This window comes from Nasonia vitripennis, chromosome 1, assembly GCF_009193385.2.
Source record: "Nasonia vitripennis strain AsymCx chromosome 1, Nvit_psr_1.1, whole genome shotgun sequence".
In the NCBI taxonomy this organism is placed as follows: domain Eukaryota; kingdom Metazoa; phylum Arthropoda; class Insecta; order Hymenoptera; family Pteromalidae; genus Nasonia; species Nasonia vitripennis.
The window spans coordinates 5,106,474-5,128,368 of record NC_045757.1 but is presented as its reverse complement, the minus strand read 5'-3'; the positions used below and the strand labels follow the sequence as shown (position 1 = coordinate 5,128,368).

General features: G+C 43.5%; 4 protein-coding genes across 11 annotated transcripts; 1 reads left to right on the top strand and 3 right to left on the bottom strand.

The window, feature by feature from the left end:
* Window positions 1-988: 988 nt before the first annotated feature.
* On the bottom strand, window positions 989-7,955 carry LOC100114345 (insulin-degrading enzyme). 3 transcript variants are annotated; one of them, XM_001603413.6, is made up of 13 exons: window positions 7,635-7,955; window positions 6,062-6,255; window positions 5,480-5,980; window positions 5,197-5,399; window positions 4,874-5,122; window positions 4,300-4,799; window positions 4,079-4,223; window positions 3,894-4,004; window positions 3,694-3,814; window positions 2,916-3,625; window positions 1,342-2,845; window positions 1,186-1,269; window positions 989-1,103 (listed from the first exon to the last, which is right to left on the bottom strand). In XM_001603413.6, exons 1-11 carry the CDS (start codon window positions 7,697-7,699, stop codon window positions 2,582-2,584), a joined length of 3,063 nt encoding a protein of 1,020 aa, XP_001603463.2. In that variant the 5' UTR covers window positions 7,700-7,955; the 3' UTR covers window positions 989-1,103; window positions 1,186-1,269; window positions 1,342-2,581. The 3 variants fall into 3 exon arrangements, with proteins under 3 accessions (XP_001603463.2, XP_032453851.1, XP_031777802.1); XM_032597960.1 differs by having other exon boundaries at window positions 1,186-1,257; XM_031921942.2 differs by lacking the exon at window positions 7,635-7,955 and adding an exon at window positions 6,654-7,388.
* A 224-nt stretch (window positions 7,956-8,179) lies between these two features.
* LOC100677896 (sodium-dependent nutrient amino acid transporter 1) lies at window positions 8,180-12,699 on the bottom strand. Its single transcript, XM_003427766.5, has 10 exons — window positions 12,509-12,699; window positions 10,956-11,078; window positions 10,620-10,869; window positions 10,314-10,536; window positions 9,865-10,239; window positions 9,424-9,790; window positions 9,251-9,350; window positions 9,011-9,187; window positions 8,841-8,935; window positions 8,180-8,765 (listed from the first exon to the last, which is right to left on the bottom strand). The coding sequence occupies exons 1-10, from the start codon at window positions 12,518-12,520 to the stop codon at window positions 8,670-8,672; spliced, it is 1,818 nt and encodes a 605-aa protein (XP_003427814.1). The 5' UTR covers window positions 12,521-12,699; the 3' UTR covers window positions 8,180-8,669.
* Window positions 12,700-13,724: 1,025 nt separating this feature from the next.
* Window positions 13,725-15,245, top strand: LOC103317304. 5 transcript variants are annotated; one of them, XR_004344716.1, is made up of 6 exons: window positions 13,725-13,804; window positions 13,868-13,949; window positions 14,020-14,201; window positions 14,292-14,390; window positions 14,464-14,516; window positions 14,608-15,245. XR_004344716.1 is itself a non-coding variant. In XM_032597992.1 (6 exons), exons 1-5 carry the CDS (start codon window positions 13,764-13,766, stop codon window positions 14,512-14,514), a joined length of 420 nt encoding a protein of 139 aa, XP_032453883.1. In that variant the 5' UTR covers window positions 13,725-13,763; the 3' UTR covers window positions 14,515-14,516; window positions 14,746-15,245. The 5 variants fall into 5 exon arrangements, 4 of the variants coding, with proteins under 4 accessions (XP_032453883.1, XP_031777807.1, XP_031777806.1 ...); XM_032597992.1 differs by having other exon boundaries at window positions 13,868-13,914; window positions 14,746-15,245; XM_031921947.2 differs by having other exon boundaries at window positions 13,868-13,914.
* On the bottom strand, window positions 14,509-19,700 carry LOC100117410 (sodium-dependent nutrient amino acid transporter 1). Of its 2 annotated transcripts, none has more exons than XR_004344712.1 (8): window positions 19,498-19,700; window positions 17,214-17,863; window positions 16,766-17,140; window positions 16,382-16,571; window positions 15,734-15,910; window positions 15,146-15,567; window positions 14,966-15,060; window positions 14,509-14,897 (listed from the first exon to the last, which is right to left on the bottom strand). XR_004344712.1 is itself a non-coding variant. In XM_016990264.2 (8 exons), the coding sequence occupies exons 1-8, from the start codon at window positions 19,510-19,512 to the stop codon at window positions 14,724-14,726; spliced, it is 1,953 nt and encodes a 650-aa protein (XP_016845753.1). In that variant the 5' UTR covers window positions 19,513-19,697; the 3' UTR covers window positions 14,509-14,723. The 2 variants fall into 2 exon arrangements, 1 of the variants encoding a protein (XP_016845753.1); XM_016990264.2 differs by having other exon boundaries at window positions 15,291-15,567; window positions 19,498-19,697.
* Between the last annotated feature and the right edge of the window lie 2,195 nt (window positions 19,701-21,895).

Below are 21,895 nucleotides of genomic sequence, written 5' to 3'. Positions count from 1 at the left end.
CGTGTCTCTGAATTCACAAGCTTTTATATTCATATCTCCCGATCGATCTCCTCCCCTGCTTCAAATATCGATGTATGCGCCGCGTCGATCCCTCCCCCCACCCCTGACTGATTACGCCGATTTCCCAACGTGTACTAATTCACTTCGCAAATGACGAATTCCCCGAGATAAATAAGTATTTATTCACGTGAAACAACAAAGATAACGCTTTACTCGAGATAGCTAGACCTCCCATAAACAAGTCGAATCGAATCAGCGGTGATCGATCGATCGTCGATATCTACATGTAAGTTTGTATATATATATATATATATATATATATATATATATATATATATATATATATATATATATATATATATATATATATATATTTGTTGCCACCGGGCGACGGAACATTTTTAAGTAGTATTGTTCAATTGAGATACACAAAGAGTACCTATATGGGATGAAATTAGCATAGCCGATGAATTTAGGGAAAAATCGGATTACGATTTTCATCTGAACAAATATCGGCGTAGAGCTGCAGCCGATACCCCCTGGATGGTGAAATTTTATGCTTGTACGAATAAAAGGTTGGAAGTTTTGTTTTTGAAATGGGATTTTTCGTTTGTGAAATAACACTGTGTAAATTATTTTATGGAAAATTTGCAAAAGTTAACATATATTTAGCTGTGTAAAGATAAGTATAGCTTACGTAAATTTAGAATATTTATTTAGTACTTAAGTTTAGCAATTTTTTCTAATTCAACAATGTCAGTATTTTAAAGTAATGAATCGAACGTACTTTGTTTTGTATTTACAATTCAATGCTCTTTGCAAATAACGTACATTGATGTTAATCATAGGTCAATAACAAGCATTATTATCTCAGATAACAACGAGCAAAATTTCACGTTGATTTAATGTAAATATGAAAATATTGAAATCAAGATTGTAAAATCATATTCACTATTGTTAAAATGGAACAGTGTGCAAAAACAAGCTCTTCTAGTTATATACGAACAATTTATTCGTTTTCCTTCTTACAACCGCATTATTATACTACAATAGCTGCTGGCAGTTTTCCAAACAAAATTGCGTCCGCCACTGCTCTATATTGTCTGCAAAAGCACGGTATAACACAATTTAAGTTATTAAAATACGAAATTAAATTTAATAATTATTATCATACTAAATACGTACCGCACTGTCGTTCGCAAACTACTCTTAGATCGTTTACACGTGGGCCTTTGTAAGTGGATTTTAAAGCTGTATCTATTGCGGAAACTTAAAAAAAGTTTATTTAAATCAATCAATAAACTTGCATGAAAAGGAAAGAGGTAAATGGTTTATCAATACCTGCCCCGAGAAAAAATACCGCGAAACAAACAACGCCAAGCAGCACAATAAAATTACTCATATTGAACAAGCGTTGCTAAATAACTTTTTGAATACTACAGTTATTTGTCTGACACATGGACTGCTTTGGACTCTAGATCTCTCGAGACTGGTTCATGTTTTGTATTGATAAATAAAAATGGCTGTCGATAGCAAACTTTTTACGTTGCGCAACTTAACGAATAACGAATAAATGCAGTATTGCGAGAATATATGTCAAACCACTCTTCTGTGCACAATACGAAAATTTAAATGATAAGGGGCAAAATATAATAAAATTATTCATTAAAAATTGCTATAAATTTATTGGAACTCTGTTTTTCTAATGATTTCAAGGAAATTCATCGAAGCTACTATTCAAAACAGTAGCTCGATTGTAAAATCTTGCACGTTATGTAATTAAATATTTGAATCCCATTTGTTGGGATTTACTAAATTACAGCTTTATAGTACAGAGAACAATGAACACCTTCACCTCTAAGTACACATAAGATTATAGTTATGTATACAAACGTTAATACGTAAAAGCACGAAATGTAATATTTAATTTCACGCACTATGAAAATATAATAATCGTTGATAGATGTATAATTGATCACATATTGTTTCACAGTTTTGTAAAAACTTGAATTAAAATAGTATCCATTCACGTAACTTGATGCATAATGTAGAATTCATTTGACGCACCAATCACCTTTTTATATTCAGTTTATATTTTTATTATCTACAATTTCCAGCTTTCTTTTAGATTACACATTTCTTGCGCCTGATTTAAACCAGCTCTTAAATATCTAACGAACCAAATCATGCATAATTGATACATACGCTACCTACATAAACTTATTAGTAATAGCTTGGCTTTCTTTTCATTACGTTAGTTCTAGATTTATTTGCAGCTAAATATTAAAATAAAATTAATTAGAATATTTTGTGATGTTTTTTCTGACGATTCGTTAGAGATCAAATTCACTCATACAATAAAAACAGATTAGTGCCCTTGCAGAAGAATACAAGAAAAATCTACTTTTTTCTGAAAAAAAAACAACAATGATTTCATCTCTCAAACAGTTTAATTGTTCGACAATTCATCTGCTATCCCTGTCAAGGGCACAGCCGAAGAACCACGTGACGATTCAAGCATCTTCGTCTGGAGAGAGTCTAAGGCACCATTAGCAGAGTCCTTCTAAGCGTCAAAGGTCGTTCAGAGTTTGGACTGCTGCTGCGTACCCTTGCGCGGCACATTATTGAAGGGCTTGACTAGCGGATAAAGCGGGTGACTCGTCTTGAATTGTAAGATGTCTTGGATGCGTGCAGGCTGCTGCTCCGCCTGCTCGAGCGTCTTCTTTGTCTCCTCTGCGCTCGGCGTTGACGACGTCACGTCTTCGGCTGCTGCGCCGCCTTCCGCCGTTGACACTACGTGAATGCTCAGCTTGTGTCTCTGCGGCGACTCCGAGTGTACCACGTCCTGTCGTCAAAAGGCAAAAATTTATTGTATAAGGTTTACTTACTTAGAAACGTTAACGATTTGATCTTACCTTGTAGAAATCAATAATTTGGCTACGGGAGATCGTCTTCAGATATGCGACCTCGACGTTCGCACGATCGAAGTTGTACTGCTGCATTGATATCTCATTCCAGTAGATGCCGGACTGCGAAGTCAACATCTTGGGCTTCTCGAGCCGTTGCGTCGCAAGCGATTCCTTGTGCCGGTTGAATTCCTCGTCGGACATGTTGGTGATGTAGTCTTTCATGGACTCCATAAACGCGTCGATTCTCTCTTCGACGAACTGTGGATGCTTGTTGCTCTGGACGATTATACGGAGACCCTGAACGCCGTTCGTTCGGCGGATGCCACTGAATACGATGTAACCCAGTTGTTCCTTTGTACGCAGAATATTGAAACACGGCTCGGAGATGATTTGCGTGAAAAGTTCAAGCAGCATGTTGCTCTCGGTTGACTGCATACCACTTTGATAATAGATTTGCGTGCAAGAACTCTTATGGTGCTTATTGTCCACTTCGTACAGGTAGTGGCAGCCGTTTGGTAATTCCAGTTCACGGTACAATACTAGCTGTTTGGGAAGAAGCGGAGTCAAGTCTTTGACAGAAGAAATCAGCTTCGACTCAACGTTTTTCACTGTCTTTAGAGCTTCCGCTTTGGTGATGTTACCGTGGATGAGGCACTCAATATGCATTTTACTCATAAGCAGTGGTATGAATTGTCTGACTCGGTCCGCAGTCAACACTGAAATAAATCAATTTTAGAATAGTTATAATATAGAACGACCAACGCTACCTAATAGATAAACTTACTGGAGCAGGCATTCAAGAGTTCATTTTTCACCCAGACTTGCTCAGACATAAGCGCTGCCAGGTAATACGCTGCATGCTGGTAAGGCTGTTCTGCTTCGAAATTCTTCAGACCTCTGATGTACTGCAAATAAAGATACAAATATAGAATAATTAAAATACATTTATGCAATCGAATAAATTTGAAATTCCAAATAGCTCACGTTTTCCTTCAATATCGCGAACCTCTTGTCGTCGATGGTGAAGTTGACCATTCGATCCAGAATTTTATTCAGCAACACGACTAGCTTGTGGTCGTAGCCAGCTATTATCAACTGGAAAATTCAAGAACGTTTTTTCTAATCTGATCCAGAAATGCAAGAGTAAAATAAGGAAATTGCATACTCACGCTTAATCCGTATTTACTGTGACTCAGTTCCCACTTCAGACCAGCTAAATCTGCACTGTAGGCGTATTCATTAAGAGAGTCTCTGAATAGTTGGACGAACATGTAGGTCATATTACTGCTGATTGGATCGATGTAGGTTAGAGGACTGTGGAGTAATGCGATTTTATTAATTTCTTTTGAACTCTCGAATGGTATCAATCAGCAAAACGCTTCATTTTTACCTCACGAAATCGAACGTCATAGTAGCTTTCGGCAGAAGGAATTCGTCATCTTGTTTGAACCAAGTGCGGATAAACGGATTGTCTTCTATGATCGTAGGGAACTTTTCCGCTTTTTCGATGGACTTAATATCAAACTTGGTGGGTATGAACTCGTTCTTCTCAGGCAACTGGAAAGCCTCATCAGTTCCAGCATTGTTCCAGCGCTGAATCAGGTCCTCCGGAATCTTCTCCTTTTTGTACTTGGTGCCGTACCAGGGCTCGACGCTGTCAGCATTGGCCTCGTACGCCTTGGCTACTACCTGCACTCGAATCTTTTCCGGCACGAGGTAGTTGTTGAGTTCATTGATGAGGTCGGGTCGCCATTGGGTGAAGAGTCGTGACGCACTCAGTACTTCCTCGATTGGATAATCCTGTAAAGATTGAACAGTGACGTTCACGTAGCTGCGTGGCGAGGCCTTCTCCTTGAAGCGGAAGTTCATTTTCGCTATGTCGCTGTACTCCTGTGATACGAAATCATTAGTTTAATTAGCAATACGTCTATTATAGGAGAACAAAATCTTTGTTTAAAAATTACTTCGAAAATCCACTCGACTGGTCCTTCGTTTTTCAACATGTTGATATACTGAAAGGTCATCGTGACGATGTCGTCGACGTGGAGAATTCCTTCTTCGGTGAGGTCGACGTAAACGCTGAAAAAGTCGAAACCTCTAGCTGATGAACGTTTGCCTGAAACCAGGGAATTGCACCAGCCCTTTTCCTTTAATGTTGACAGAAGCGAGCCTTTTCCCTCGTGTCCTAGCAAATGTGACCAGTAATGCACAGGCTGGAAGAACAAGTTTTGAACTCAATTCAATCTTTGATTTCCAATTTGAATTCTATGTATGAAAAAATATTTACTGCTGCTCGGAAATGCTCTTGCATGTCTGGAATGGGAAACGTGATGTTGAGATTCCTAATGTCCTTTATGGGTACAATAAACCATTTCGTTTTGAAATGTTCATCTGTGAAAGGATGAGCAGGCCACTTAGGCACTTCAACGTTCTTATTATCGATGTCCGAGAACATGTCTACGATCATTTTCTCCAAGTCGTCCAAACTTTCTGTAAAAATAGTTGCAAGGCTTGATGTTATGCAAAGTGACTGGAAATTTCATCAAGTGTGTTATGCCTTTTAAGCTTACCTTTTCCAAGAACACTCAAAGCCATGATATTTGCTGAGTACCAAGTGTTATGGAAATTAAGTAGCTCCTGTCGCACATCAATATTCTTTTGCTTTGGTATGACTTCCAATGTGTCTTTGCTTCCTGTTCCAAATTTAGAGTACGCATGACTGGGATCAGCTGATGATTTGTCCAGCTGATCCATTCTCCAAGTGTCATTAGCTATATTTTTTTCGTGTTCCAAATGAACAGCAGTTATTTCCTTCTCTGTAGCAGACTCGGTAAACAGAGGTGATACAAAAAACTGTGAAAATCTATCAAGTGCGCCTTCCAGTTTATCAGGATTGACATCAAAGTAATAGTTTGTGTGGTCCAGGTACGTGGCAGCATTGCTAGCTCCTCCATTTTGCGACAAATACTGATTGTAGTCGTTTACCTCTGGATATTTAGTTGTGCCCAGAAAGAGCATATGCTCACAAAAGTGAGCAAGACCAGGCAGTTCTTTTGGATCGCTTAGGTAACCTAGAAAACATGAGTTTGAATGAATTTTAAATTAAAAGAAGATACAGTGAATACAGATTTTTTTTTAAATCAATAACTCACCAACATTAACATCTAGAGAAGCAGCACTTTTATCAGTCATAGGATCGCTTATGAGTAATACTTTCAATTTATTATGCAAAATCAGCCCTCTATAGTCCCTTTTATCGTTGGGTGACTTCACTATATTATTATAGCGTGTCGGCTCCTTTGATTGATGTTTTGTTATGGGTGACATAATTTCTGTGGACTTGTGCCTGCAAAAGTCAAGAAAAATATTATTAAAATCATTTGCATATTGATTAGTCTATTTAAAGAAGTGAAACGTTTGTATGACTTTGTGAATCAGCCTTATATTATGCTCCAAGAGTGTAAAAATGACAAATACTTGAAAAAACTATAACAAAAGGATTACTCGATCTGTCCCAGTAAGTTATCTTATGACAAGTAAGTCAAGATCGAACAAGCAACTGACCGGGAACTTTTTCTCTCTAGTTCAAAGTCAGGTAGTAGCCTTTGTGCTACCTATATCCAGAGGAGAGGGAAACAAAAGCAACTGACAGTACAGTATTTTTTGCATTACATAAATGAACAAATGAAACCTGACTCATCCCACCACACAAAAATTACTTGACAAAATCAATTAAATTCTTACGCAGCAACGGAGTCTACAGACTGCGAGGGCTTGTTTTGGTGCAACGAAGCCATTGTCTGTCTTCGATTCCTGAATAGTTACACTCACAGTTATCTCAAACTGAAAAACTTCGCATCACTGTGCGAAAAAAACGAGGCTGCCTTGCCAAAACACGACGATCCAGGACGAGGAAACAAGAGTGCGGAACTGCAGCTACTGCCAAACGAGAGACTACAGTATGTACATTTACGTGCGTCGAGTTTTTTTTCCCACTACCACGTCGATCGCGACTGCGAGTAATAATAATCAAGGTAAACATACGCCACCACCGCGCATACGCACGAGATATACTTATATACCTATATAGATAGACACGGACTGTCGCGAAGCAGCGATCGAATACTCACTGCACTGTCGTCGCAACGCGAAGCGCGAACTTTGCGCTGCTGGTGTGCCCTATATTATTCGGACAGTTTAAAGAGGAATGTGAATAAAAAAGTGGGGCACGTGAAATTCGATTTCAGCTGGCTCCTGCGCGGATGGCGCGTGTGCGAGTGATTCGCGAATCGCTGTGTGTTTTGGAGAGTGAGGTTATGGGTATAAAGGTATATACAGCGATTTATTTTTGAGGGGAAATTTTTTTCGAGGATCAATTTATTCTGGTACGAGATCGTAGAGCCGAATTAGGCTACGTGACTCATCTCATGGACTGATAAACACATCGTGTGTAATGTTTTGTTGATTTTGAGGTTAGGTTAGCGACGCGCATCGCAGGGTAAACACAAAGGACATGCATATATATAAGACGTGTGTTCGTACACAGATTAAAATTACGGAAACGAGGTCGTTCACACCCGTTAAATTCCCTATAGTAAGATTCAACATATGCAGTCAAGAGTGAGCTAGTGTACTACAGTAAAAACTAGTCAGTGCAGGTTAGGATCTCAAGTTTACTACCGATTCGGTCCTTATAGAAAAAATAATTTTCCCCACAAGTCTCACCTGGCGAAGACGAAGGAATGAATGGGGACGAAGACTAGGCGGACGCGCAGCAGTCGTTTATACATTTGAAGAGTGAAGCCTCTTCGCACTGTTATTCTTCTCCACACGTGTGTAGGCGCCTATACACACACTCTCGGTCGAGATTTGTGTATCTCGGCACCTGTTTTCCCCCGTACTTACGAGTACGAGCTTCGGACTTCGTTTCTTCGAAGCTATTACACGTTAATAATGTGAAAAAAGAAGACGAAGGGTAATTAACGCGCCGCTGCGTTCACTGCAGAAGACGCGGTTACGTTATGTATATTATATATATACCTACACGCGCTTGAAGTCGTCCGCTAGATGTAAGATTATATTGGCTCGCAATGCGCAACTCGAGGCAAGTACGTGCGAATGATATATAATTATGTAAAGGTTTATTCGAGCTTTTGGATAAAAATGTTAAAGGGAGGGAGATCGTCGGTTATTTTTAACTGCGATATCGATTCATTCTGTAAGGTCTCTACATTACACGTTTTAAAATAAAAAAAAGTATAGACAGCGTGTTGGATAAAAAAATATTTTATTCTATACAATCCGTTACATAAAATACTGCTCCGCAAAAGGGTCATTCGGAGAACACACGTTTGTGTAAGTCATTGCAGTAAGTAGATAATCATTGCCACAGTCGGTACAGAACGAGTCGAAGCGACAGGATATAGTATATATACACACTGTCGAAATTCACGTTCCATTTATACATTTTTTAAAAACTGAACATTGTAAATATAATAAATGAGCTAACGTTCCACATCGAATTCCAGGAAAATGCGGCGAGAAATCGAACTCGTTTTATACAGCATATCAATAATAAATAAACATATAGCGTTTGAATATGAAAAACACGCTCCAAGTTTCCTCAAGCCCCGAGAGACACTCCGCGTGTGTATATTTTCAATTTACTCCACGCGACGAGCTTTCGGGAATTCTGTGCTTCGTTAAACGAGCGATTTTATTTTATTAAGTATAATAAGCTTCTCTCGGCTTTCAAAAGCTCTACTCTTTGCTCTTTCTGAAGAGCTTCCACTGCTTCCGGGTCTCGTGGTTCTTCGGTCCCCACTTTTTCGAGGGGTCGAGGGCTCTTCTGAAAATCTGCAACAAGTCTCGCGTTAAAATTAAGATCTGGGTGATTGGGGTGTTTTTTTTTTTTTCTTTTTCGAGACTTACCTCTGGGAACGAGTGATTCCTCTTCTTCACAATGGCTACGAGCCACCAGAGGGGGATCTGCACGAAGGCTATGCTGAACAGGATCCATCCGATGACTGATGTGTTGGAATTCAATGCGTTAGTGTAAGTACGTTATGTATGGATAGATTCGGATGGGAAAAGTTCATTACCGTAGAGATAGGACGGATAGGTGACATCGTTGTAGGTGAGCAGCTTGATGCTGACCATACTGTAGATGAAGATGACTGCGATGATGGTTGGGGTGAGGAATCGCCAGCAGAACCTCCAGAAGATCGATAGTCTGCGCTTCAGCATGAACTCCACGTCGTTAAGGAAGTTATTGTAACCTTTGGAAATATTAAGGGATTTAGTATTTCGATTGATCGACATTAGAAAAGAGGCTGCCTTACCGTAGGCGTAGAACACGGCGATCAGCTCGAAAAAGGCTGGCACGAAAGCGATGAAGGACGTGGCGTAGTAGTCTACGAACGTCACCATGAATTGGCCACCCTGTAACAAGTGTAATTTACACTCGCTGAGGATATTTGTGAAAAAAACGATCCTATCCTGAATCGACGCTTACCGGCGTTACGTAAATTAGTCCGATGAGAAACTCAACAGCCACAACCCCGCTGGCGATGTGCCAAAGCCTCCAGTGTGGAAACTGATCGTGAACGATGGTGATGACACTGGAGGTGAGCGCAGCCTCGCTACCGATCCCCAGAACGAACATCATCACGAAGAAGATCACAGCGAAGAACTGGGGTAGCCAAGTGAACTTGGCAATGGCGTCGGGATAGGAGATGAAGGCCAGACCGGTACCACCTCTGACCACGGTCGAGATGTCCTCGGAACCAAGCTCGTGCGCCAGGTTACCCAGGATCCCGAAGATCGTACAACCGGCGAGCAGAGATGTGAAGATGTCAAGCGTCGTTACTATCTGGGCGTCTCTGTGTTATGGAGAAAGATCGTTGAGTATAGAATCGGCAATCAAGAATTCACCAGATTATCAGAAAATACCGACCTGTAAACGTTGTGCTCGAATCTGTTGTGCGACGAGAACATAACGATCGCACCAAAGCAGACGGTCAGCGAGAAAAAGCACTGGGAGACCGCGTAGTACCAGACCTGCGGTCTCCAGAGCTTGTCCCAGACAGGCGTGATGAAGTAGAGGATCCCGTTGCTAGCACCGTCGAGGGTCACAGCTCTGGCGAGAAGTCCGATCATCACAACGTAGGGAAAGATCGCGAGGAAGTAGGCAGCCTTGCCGGAACTCTTGACACCTTTTATCACCACTAGAAGAATGACCAGCCAACTCGCAGCCAGACAGAGGGTCAGACGCCAGTCTGGCGCGCCGATTCCGTCGTCGATGTTGGCTTTCTCTCGCAGGACCTCCTTGCTGAAGATTTTTATTTTGACAGTTATATCGCGTTACCGATCGCGAATTATCGTTTGACTAAGGCGACTGCTTACTAGAAGTACAGCTCGGCCGAGCTCTTCAGACTGACGTTCTTGGGTATCGGTATGGATTTGTTCCTCGTGGAATCCAGGCAGTTGGGACCCCATTCGGGACGACACTTGGACCAGGGCAGCTCCGCTTGGAAACTAGCGATCAGGTAAAACATCGTCAGGGCCATCAAGGAACAGTAGTACGAAGCCAGACCCACCAGGACCATCACCTGCGCGTATCCGATTCCTGTACACACACACCTCGATCAATTTCTCGCCGATCATCGCTTTGAAAGAAAAGATCGGTATGAAATGAAATATCGGTACGACCTCTGAACGCAGGCACCATGTCCCAGATCTTGATGGTGGACTTGCTGGAGAACTGGCCGAGAATCATCTCGAGAAGATAAAACGGTCGTCCTACAACCGTCAGAATGATAATGTAGGGTATCAGGAAAGCTCCACCTCCGTTCTCGTAAGCCGTGAATGGAAAACGCCAGACGTTTCCCAAACCGATCGACATGGCGATACAGGAGAGCAGAAACTCGCGATCGCTGCCCCATTGCGCTCGCTCGTGATTCTACACTTGAATGGAAGACGCCGCCATTTAGTTTTTAAACTATAGGTATATTATTTATCGAAGTCAACGGTGCAAGGTTTTCTCACCGTTTTCGATTTTCCGTCGGTTCCGTTGACATCCTTGATGCCGCTGACGCTGCTGCAGACGCTGATTCGCGGGTTGTTCTCGTCGCTGACGAAGCCGTGATTCGTGACGCCGTTGCTGTGGTTCTTCAAGCAGAGGCGAACATAGAAGTTACACGATTGTTCAATTATTCTTAATTAAAAGATACACGAATAATACGTCGTTGATTCGTGTACGAGATTATTTCGATTTTTTCTCGTGTATAGTAATTACGCGATTACCGATCTCCTTTCGAAAATATTGTCATTTGACGCGTAAAGCCAATTCTACCTGAATCGCGGTGAATAAATAAATAATATATTGTTTAAAAACAAAGCTATCGAGCGAGTTTTTTACAAGAAGGTACTCGATAACCTCAATACCACCATGTGTGTATATGACCCAATGACCGATAGAATCAATCATCGTTATCACCTACTCATCGGATAGAACGAGCCTCGAGTGGTCAGTCCTGAAATATTATCTCTCACTTAGATTACATCAATTTCGTAAATATATATGACTGACGACGAAGTCACGCACGCGCGAACAGAAAAATCGTTCTCTCAGCCATTGTTCACACTTCAAATTATGAAGCTCTAGCGCGAATCGGCAAAAAAAATCGGCATGTATCTGCACTCCCGACATATGCTGCAGCTTTCTAAGTGGCAATAAACTCGAATTCAGGATATTCAGCGGTGTTATACATGAAAGAGATAAAGCAATAAAGCTGCGGTATAGGAGCTGCTCGAAAAAAATTCCGGCGATAATGCTAAGCTGCGGCCAATTAAAATCTTATTTACTGATTTTCTCCACTTTTCACAGAAGCGCATACGTGTGTACCGATTATAATATACGTATATGTTTAGAGCGCGTGTACCCCGATCGAGCTCTCGAAAACAATGCGATCAGCCATGTGTGCAGAAAACAAATTATATTATCAGCTCTGCAGGTGTATACATAAAAGAGAATGTATGAATCGCGCGATTGAAAATATTATTTTAATATTGACGAACGACCTGTCGTCACCTCGTTAAACTTAATTACGCGAACTTAATGACAACAAAATGTGAATCGTGTGAACGTATTCGCGGGTTTTCCATTTTTTTTTTTTTTTTGTATTTGCCGTTCAAACAACTTCGGCGGTTTATTCATGACTTTTCCTCGTCTGTTTGTTCCGAAGCTATGGAAGTTTTATGAATTATATTAAACTTCTAATCGATTATCAAAGTAGGCTATGTCGTTATTCTTTACTCAAGCTGTAATTTAATTGTGTTCAATTAAAATTCATCGGAAAATACCGCACCTTCCGATCGACACCACACAAAACAAAAAAAAAAAAAATAAACAGAGTAGCATGTGACCTGCACTCGTTTGCAGGAAATGCGACGCACACTTTTACGATCTTCGCGCTTTGTCGGACATCAACTCAATCGTTTAATTCGAGATAATACACCCGACGCAGCAGCTAAAATTCCAAAACAAACATACCGATCGTAAAGTGAAATGCAAAAAAAAAAAAAAAATTGAAACTCACCGTTTCCGCCATTGGACACCCAATAGTAGAAAAAATCGGCCAAGTGCACACCAGAGCTGTTGCGTCTAATTAAACTTTAATAAACTATATAAAAGTGTACTGCGCGTCCGTCTGATTGTTCCTCACGGGCAGACGGATCTGAGGCGCGTCGACGACTGCGACTGGCTGAGAGGAACACGTCGTATTAGGGCTTCGCGCGCCGCAGCTCGTAGAGATGAGCGTGAGAAAGCTACCGCTGCGCGCGCGAATCGCAGCCAATAAAGATAAGGCGCCGCACAGTGGGCAATTTTGGTGAAATACTCGAAAATAATTGTACTTTACGTAGGGATTGCAAAAGTTTCGATTTTTTGAACCATGAATGATGACATATGATGACATCGACAAAAAGCTTTGGAATTCATCGTTTATTATATGTCCTATAAGCGAGAATTGCGGAAGTTTCGATTTTCCTTGAACCATATACTTCTTGAAAGATTTGGAAAGGGTCATATTTACCGGTCACGAGATATCGAAATTTCCGCGATTCTTACGTAAAGTAACAAGAGTTTTGTTCATAAATATAGCAAAATTTACCACTGACAATCGCTAACCCGATGGACTTGTTTTTATCGTAATCTCCGGAGTGATACCGATTTTTCTCGATTATCGGCAGGTGTGCGTTTGAGGAATGCGTATATATATATATCGTTTGCTCGCCGCGTGTGTTCGGAAAATCGGTACGAATGGATTCTCGGGAGAGATCGTTCGCTCGTAAGTGTGATCGCGCGAAGGAAATAAAAAAAATTTTCAAAAAAGAGTCATATTCCTCTGGATTCTCGGAAGAGATCGTTAGATTGTACATATTGTATACGACCGCGCGATGCGGAGAAAAAATTTGAAGGAATCGCGGCTGTTTATGCCGATCTAACGCGATATAATCGTCGATTAGCGGGTAGACCTTCTAACGTACATAGACGACACAACACTTTCATCGAACGCTCATCGAGAGATAAAAAAAACTGTATAATCTCGCCCCCGTCGACACAGGTATAGCGACGTATGTGTACATGCCTATCAATTTTCGTCGGTATCTACGTGAAAATATAGATTATACGACGTTTCCACACACGCCTATTCTTTTTTAATGAAAAATATACGTCGGAGTAGATGATAACTCTCGGCGATAAGAATGGATAATCCATTTTTATTAAATTAATTTTTTTTTTTTCACCGCAAGCGGCTACCTTCACATCGTGCATCTAAGTAAAGGAGAAAAATGTCTTCGGAGAGCGCGGAGCCCTGCGCGGATAAGGCGAAGTATAAACACTCGAGAGATTTTCCAAGGCGTATAGTAATGAATAAATTTTCGAAAATCCCCAGAAAATCGGAACGATCGAGCCTCGATCGAGCTCAGGACTCCGACGATCGCAAGTATCCCAAATGTCCCAACCCCACACATAACGTATCGTCATCTTCTACATGCACGCACTCATGACGTATATATATATATATATATATATATATATATACAGGCATACACAGCAGCGCCGCAGGCAGATCCGAGAGAAGCATCAGCGAAACGGACGTATCGAGCGCCGGCGCGTACTTGAGTCGGCACTTGAGCGCGATTCTGCCGGCGGCTCTGGGCGAAATTGCCCTGAAAAAGCCAGTCGACCCCGTCGAGTATCTCGGTCAATGGCTCTTGCATTACAGGGTGGGTATATGCTCTTTTTTTTTTTGCCTGTCTACGTCTTTTTTTTTTTTTTTTTTTCTTCCCTCTACTACTTCTTTGTACACATCATAGGAGTGCGAGGATAGGGAGAGACGCCGTAGGGAGTTTGAGGCTGAGCTGCTCGAGGAGAGATTGAAGTTGCCGAGGGACGAAGCGTTGGTTGTTATTGCGGTGAGTTTGCGGGGACGAGTCGAGGATTCTTCTTTTGTTCGGTGTTGTTGAATTTTTTCTTCTTCTTTTTTAGGACGATTATTGCGAGGACGAGTGCGAGGATAGCATGAGCTTCGACTATTAACGGTACAAAATGCGTTTATTGTCATACTACACTATAATGCAGTAATATAGCCAAACACACGCACACACACACGTTTACGTATAAAAATCACAGGAGTATCGCTGAATCACACGCTCGCACGCATACGTAATCATGGTAATACTGAGTTCGGACGACGAAGAGTGTACAGGAGACAATAAATAAGGACACGATGATCACAATGGAGAGTCTCAATCGAGCTTGTATTCACAGCCGACGAGGACGCAGAGGAACTGCCGGAGCTTCGAAGCTCGGCGTTTTTCGCGCTTTATCCGTCGAGTCTCTTTGAACTGACGCCAAGCCTGGAGGTTCGACTCGCTCAGAGGGCCCCAGTCGTCGCTCGGCTTCATCGACGCCAGGATCATCTGCGATACAGCGAAATTGTAGAATTATGCAAGTTTTGTCGTATTTTGAACGTAAAGTGTTTAAGTACCTCTGGCATGCCGAGCCTTCTCTTCGAGACGACGGTGTAGACGCACCAGAAGGGCACCTGGAGCACACCGAAGGCCAGCAGCGTCCATCCAGCGGCTGTTGACGAAAACAGACAATTGAACTAAACGTTTTAAAATTTGAAAAAAAAAAAAAAAAAAAAAAAAAAAAAAATAGATCATACCGAGTGTAGTGTGACTAACGGCTCAAAAACGTGTAAAACTCTCCGATAAACTCGTAAGACATAAATCAACGGGATAATAAAGGTATAAATAAAATTTTAATCAATACCGAGAACTAACAATATAGAGCGGCAATATATAACCAACCATGCGCGGAATCCGGATAGGCAGTTCCCCCGTAAGTCAAGGGGGTGAGGTTCACCACGGTGTAGACGAATATGGTAATGAGCATGAAGGGCGTGAGTACAGTCCAGCAGACGCGCCAGTAAACGGACGGCCTGCGTTCCAGCATGAATTCGACGTCGTCGAGGAAGTTCTCCAGGCCGTAGAGCCAGAAAACACCGGTTACCTCGAGACTCGCCAGTACGAAGACCACAAAGGAGGCCGCGTAGTAGTCCACCAATCCCAGAGCGAACTGTCCTCCCTGCGAGCGAATTACATTAGAGATTATAGATCGATTAAATCTCAGCGGCGAGTACAAAGTGTCGCGTTATCGGCGATCGATGACGCGCTCGAATTTTATAATCGTGTCTCGTTATACGAGCGATCGTAAATTAAAGTTTAAGTAGACTCGTGTGTAACGTATGTACCGGTGTGCAGTAGGCGGTTCCGACGCCGAATCCTATGAGACACGTTGCTAGGACGATGTGCCAGTGCTTCCAGCTGGGGAACTGGTCGTTGACGATGCTGATGATGCCACCGGCCAGAGCTATTCCACTGCCGATTCCCAGGACGTACAGCATGAGGAAGAAGAGCACCGAGAACAGCTGCAACGAGACGTAATATAATATCCGAGCGTGTGCGTGATTGTTTATATAGAAGACCGAGTATAGTATATAACAAAAAACCGATCGTTAATCGTTGACGCACATCTATACCGATAAACACTACCAAGTGTACACGCGCAAATTGAAATATCAAAGAGGCTAGATTCAATAACGCCGCTTCGCTCCGCAATACCGAATGTCGTCTCGGGCGGCAAATTTGCGCTTATGAAAAAAAGTCGTGCCGCCTTTTCCGTCACATATCTGACGCCATATACCAGCAAGATTTCACCGCTGTGTCATCATCCCGCTGCGCGTCTCTCCGTTACATACGCGTTAAGCGCATCGCTATACGCTCAATTCGATGCGCCTAATTGACAGTGACAAGCTGCGCGCGGATGGAAGCTATTCTCTTTTGAATTTCGCGCGTCGAGCTTAAGTGAAAACCTTCGAGTTTGCGTATTTTATTATTACCTGCGGCAAGACGGTGAACTTGGCTATGGCGTCGGGGTAGGATATGAAGGCCAGTCCGGAGCCGCCTCGAACGACGTTGCCGATGTCGTCGGTGCCGAGTTCGTGGGCCAAGTTGCCCAGGATGCCGAAGATCGTGAAGCCGGCCATGAGACTCGTCATCGTGTCCAGCGTGGTGACTACCATGACGTCCCTGGATGGTACATTTTCGGAATAGTCAAGAGTCATTGTTTCGCAGACTTTTTAGAAGAAGTAGAGGAAAGAAGAAGCTAGTTTGAAACGCGCTACTTGCGCATTCGTCGGGTAGAACGAAAACAGTATCAATTACATTCCGACGGGTGTGCAAATCACGGATGTGCAAAAACCGCAGTGCAATTATCAACTCACCGGTAAATGTTGTGCCTGAATCCGTTGTAGGAAGAATAAGTGATGAGTCCGCCGAAGCAGACGGACAGGGAGAAGAAGCACTGGGTGACGGCGGCGTACCAGACGTCCGCCTCGAAGAGCTTGTTCCAGTCGGGCTTGATGAAGAAGAGGATCCCGTTCGCGGCGCCCTCTAGCGTCACGGCGCGCGCCAGCAGAGCGAACATTATGGCGTAGGGGAAGAGGGCCAGGAAGTAGGCCGCTTTGCCGGAGCTCTGGACGCCCTTGATCAGGACGGCGAAGATGCAGAGCCAGGCGAACAGGAGGCAGAGGCTCAGCCGCCAGTCCGGAAGGCCCAGGCCGTCCTCTATGCTGGACTTCTCCTTGAGCACGGTCTTCCTGCGATGAGGTTCGGCTGCCGAGTTACTCGGCAGAGTCTTACACAGATGACGGCAGTGTACTATATACTCACGTGAAGTACAGCTCGGCTGAGCTCCTCAGCCCGGTGCGGTTGCCCCTGTCATCGGTAGCATTCGCCTGTCTGCCCGAGTCCACGCAAACGTCGGCCCACTCGTCCAGACACTCGGACCAGGGCAGCGGGGCCTGAAAGCTCCCGATGAGGTAGTACATGGTGACGGACATGAGCGAGCAGTAGTAGGTGGCCACCGCGACCATCGAGAACATCTGCGCCCAGCCGACGCCGCGAAGACAAGGTGCCACCGACCACATCTTCACCGACGACCTGCTCGTGAACTGGCCGACTATCATCTCCAGGTAGTAACAGGGCTTGCCGACGATTAACAGCACCACGATGTAGGGTATGAGGAAAGCTCCGCCGCCGTTCTCGTAAGCCGTGAAGGGAAACCTCCACACGTTGCCCAGACCCACGGACATGGCGATGCAGGACATGAGGAACTCGACGCTGCTGTCCCAGGTCTGTCGCTCCCGAGACTGGCCGGCCGTCTTCTCCAAGCTGGACGCCAGCACCAGAGGCGCTCGAGGCGCTCGAGGCTCGTCCTTGGGAAGGCTGCACGAGCTCGGGATCCTGTACTGCCCAGTCGCGTCCAGGCCCTCCAGCTCCAGGCCGTCGTCCCCCAGGAAGGCGGGGTTGTGCTTGCCGTCCTGGAATAACGTTTTACTTTTCTTATAATATAGAACGGATATTATGTAAAAACACGCCACGCCAACCTGCAATTCACCTGCAGCGACACACGCGATCCGCGCGCTCTATGCGCACTTTCTAATCTCCTCGGCGAGATTCGCGTGAACTTGAAAATATATACATATACGCGTATACGCGACGAATGCTAATTATGCGGGAAACTCGCTGAAACTGTCGGAAACTCGCAGGGGGGGGGGGGAGAAACGCCGCGAACGCGACGGCGTATATAATACAGTTATTCCTGCGACGCGTCGAATTAATCATCGAATTCCGATTCATCCGTCGATTCGTTTAATCCGACCTGTCGCGCTTTAATCTTTAATCCTCGTAATTCAGCTTTGTCCGTATACGAGTTGGATTTTTTCGAAATCGCTCGACTTTATAATACGAGAGCCTCGTTAAAGGGGATTACGATTGTATATACGGCGACTGCGTTACCATGATTTTCCATTATTCTTTTTTTTTTTTTTTTCCAGCGCAATTACCGGTGTGTGTATTGTCATTACGCCGGAATGCGTATACGGGGATCCGCGAAGGACGAGACTTTATTTCGTTAAATCGAATACGACCTCTCTCGGTGCATATCGGAAGTTGCGGAGCTTTTATCGCGTTTCTCTTCTCAACGAACTCGGAATAACTGACGACGGCTAATTAACGCACGACCTTGTCCGAAAGCTCTCCCCCCCCCCCTCGAGCTTTCGAAAGCTCGAGTCGTCAGTCAGGCGGACGCCGTCGACTTTTCCCCTCGTGCGCGACGGGGAAGATATAGAATAAACATTTATAAGTCATTTCACACACATCCGATCGACTTTCGGAAACGGATGACATCGATCAGGCTGCAGCGTTTTGCAAGGCTGTGTAGAGAACGATCTCGTTACGTACTATATACGCGCGCGTGTGAAAAAAAAAAAAAGTGATCGCCAAGGTCGCCGTTTGATGTAAATTAGATTCGAAAGGCGAATTTCAAAATCGTTATAGATTCGTTTTTTCGAGCACTAATATACTATAGTGAGCGGTGATTATTATAACGAGGCTCTGACGTGACCTACTATTCCTCTCTATTAATTGAATATTTAAGATCGAGAGATTCCTAGAGACGCTTATTACCGTAGGATCTGCGCAGAACGCGAGCAACGTTCGTAGGTTCTTACGTCATGTGCCGAGTAAAAAGGTGAATTTTAAGTTATTAAAACTGTCTGCGGGCTCGAGATAAACAAAACAAACGGAGGACTTTACTGGGACGAGCGCACGTGATAAAATAATATGGTTTGTAACCGCGAGTAATTGCGCGTCGAAATTTTAGCGCGCGTGAGAGAAAAAATTACAATATATATATATATATATAGTCTATGTTATTGCGAGGCGAGTAATCAGCGCGCGGCGGACGAGAGGGACAGGGTGAAGGTTGCCAGGCACAGTTTCGACAGTGTCCATAGAGCCCGAGCGTTTACGCGTCTTACCCAAGCCGCGCTTACACTACTTGTTGCACCGGCGGAGCCGCTCTATGTTGTTAACGCTTTATTTTTACGGCTGAAAATTTGTCTTCAACTCGAGTATAGTACAACGTGCTTGTATGAGTGAAAATCGCACAAACCTTCGAAGCTCCCATGTCCTTGGTCCTCGAAGAAAAAATCCAAAATACACGAGCTGCTCCGTATATCCAGGGACAGCGATTTCCGAGTATGCAACGTGTCTTATAGTGTATATATATATATATATAGAGAGAGAGAGGACAGTCCGCGATGTAGGAGACCGATCGGCTCGAGGAACGACGACCGACTGTGCGCGCTGCCGATCTCCTCGCGGAAAACGAGTGCTCGCCGCGGCGACGAGACCTGCTACTTGTGTGCGCCGTATACGTGTTGATGAGGACTACAATGCGTTATAGACACGCGGACTCGAGATGCTCTTTTTTTTTCTATTGGTATGATGAAATAACGATTTTTCGTTTTTTTTTTTTCGAACTTGGATTTTTCAACTGAAGCCAGTCGAGTTCGACGTTCGTTCAGTGAAAATGTTCTCGTGAATTACGTGCGCTCGCATAATATCCTGAGAAAACTTTACGCTCACGCGCGCAACAATGTCAGTGTCGGCTATCGCGTTCGCTGAGTTGTTGTGGAGAGGATGAGATTTTTATGTGTATAATATGCATGATAATAATGTCGAGCCTGCTGTCCTTTTGGCAGATCCTATATGTATTCCTTCGAACGAGTTAGCTCCAGTTTCTGCTGAAATATAAGAGCCTTGCGGTTGTGTAGAGTAGATGCAAAAGTGCTCGGAGCATAATCTATAGATATACGTACTGTTGTGCGTCATTGGTATAGGGATTGCCTTTGAATTTTACGTTTCTTCTTCTTCTTCTATTGTGTATGCTTAATATTATTGAAATGAGTTGCTGGAAACTTGGAATGGACTGGGGAACAATTGAAAAAACATAATTCGACGAGTGTGCTTTTTGAAAACGCCGTCGTGCGCGAAGACTTTTTCAAGAGCCTTTTTATCAACGAAGATAACACGATCCAATTGCCATTCAAATATATCGAGGGGGTACGAAAATTTCTTGAAATTTGAAAAATTTACTCTTAAATATAGTATCGCATAAAGGATATTCTAATTTATCATGAATTTTACATTTGAAAATTTCGCTGAAAAAAAAAAGTGATATTGTCCCTACAACGCTCATAAAAGGATTAACCACGATCTAATTTCGGCACTCTCATCCGACTGAATTAAGAATCGTCAGCAAGCACAAACCGCATCAAAGAAAAAAACCTTATCGCACCGCGCACCTCCGTATTACACGAGAAACTTCCCAGTCACAAGAGGATATAATTCTCGCATCGGCGTCACAGACAAAACGCAGTATAACGATAATCCTCTCCAATTCCCGCAATACGATTTATCGCTATAAACTCTCGTATATACAACAGCGACGTATATGCGCTCGGCTGGTAAATCGACACTGTACTCCATTAACAAACCGCTGCTGTCATCTGGAGTCCACAACTCGAAGCGCCGTCGACTGTTATATATATGACGTGTGTGTACGCGTTTGTATATACCCGCGACATAATAATTAACTCGCTGCTGACCATTGGAATGCGGTCGATGAGAATTCGTTCCTCGAAGCTTTTCTGAAAAAAGCAATAAAAGCTTCGTTGCTCATCTCCATGCATATATAATCAGTCCTGTGTATCTACCGGTGAAAAGCTATACGGAACCAATAACTCCCACGAGCGAGCATGCGTAGGTATGCGTGGGTGGAATCATTCGAATACCGGAGTAATTAATTAGCCGCCGCGGTGAAATGAATTTTTCATCGCGCCTACATACCGCACTTATTCGCGTCGTGATTTTCGCGGGTTTATGTATAGGTATAAGCTATATAACGGCGGGGAGCAGCATAAATCAATAATATCTATATATATGTAGCGCAAAGTCAGATTACAACGCATTAATTATTACGACTTAATCTTATATGCATCCCCGACTGCGCGTATTGGGAGCTGCGGTCGAAGTAAAAATCGGCGGCGATAGTGCGAGCGCCTCGGATAAATAGACTGATCGGCAAAACAGTCCCGCGAGGAGATAGGCGCGTGTAATAATACGAAAATACGCGACGTATCCGTGACCCGAGCGCGTCTGGCTTATCTCTCTCTCTCTCTCTCTCTCCGATAATGAATCTGCAGCGAAAATATTATTCGCGATGATGCGAGAGGCTCTTTTTGAGACGCTCCTAAATCGAGTCGTAATCTCAAAGTGCGTTGTATTGTACTCGTCCCTCTCTTATTATATACACGGACGTGTGGACGCTATTAGAGCGCTGCAGCAAGTGAACCGCTATTATCGATTGCTTTTCTCGCCGCGACGAGCTTATAGAGCCGATAAGAGTGATAAACGACTCCAAATTTAGTAATCCGGCTGCGGCAGCAGCTCTTCATCTCCTCCTCCCCCTTGCGAATCGTAGATAAATATTTACCACACTGTTGCAC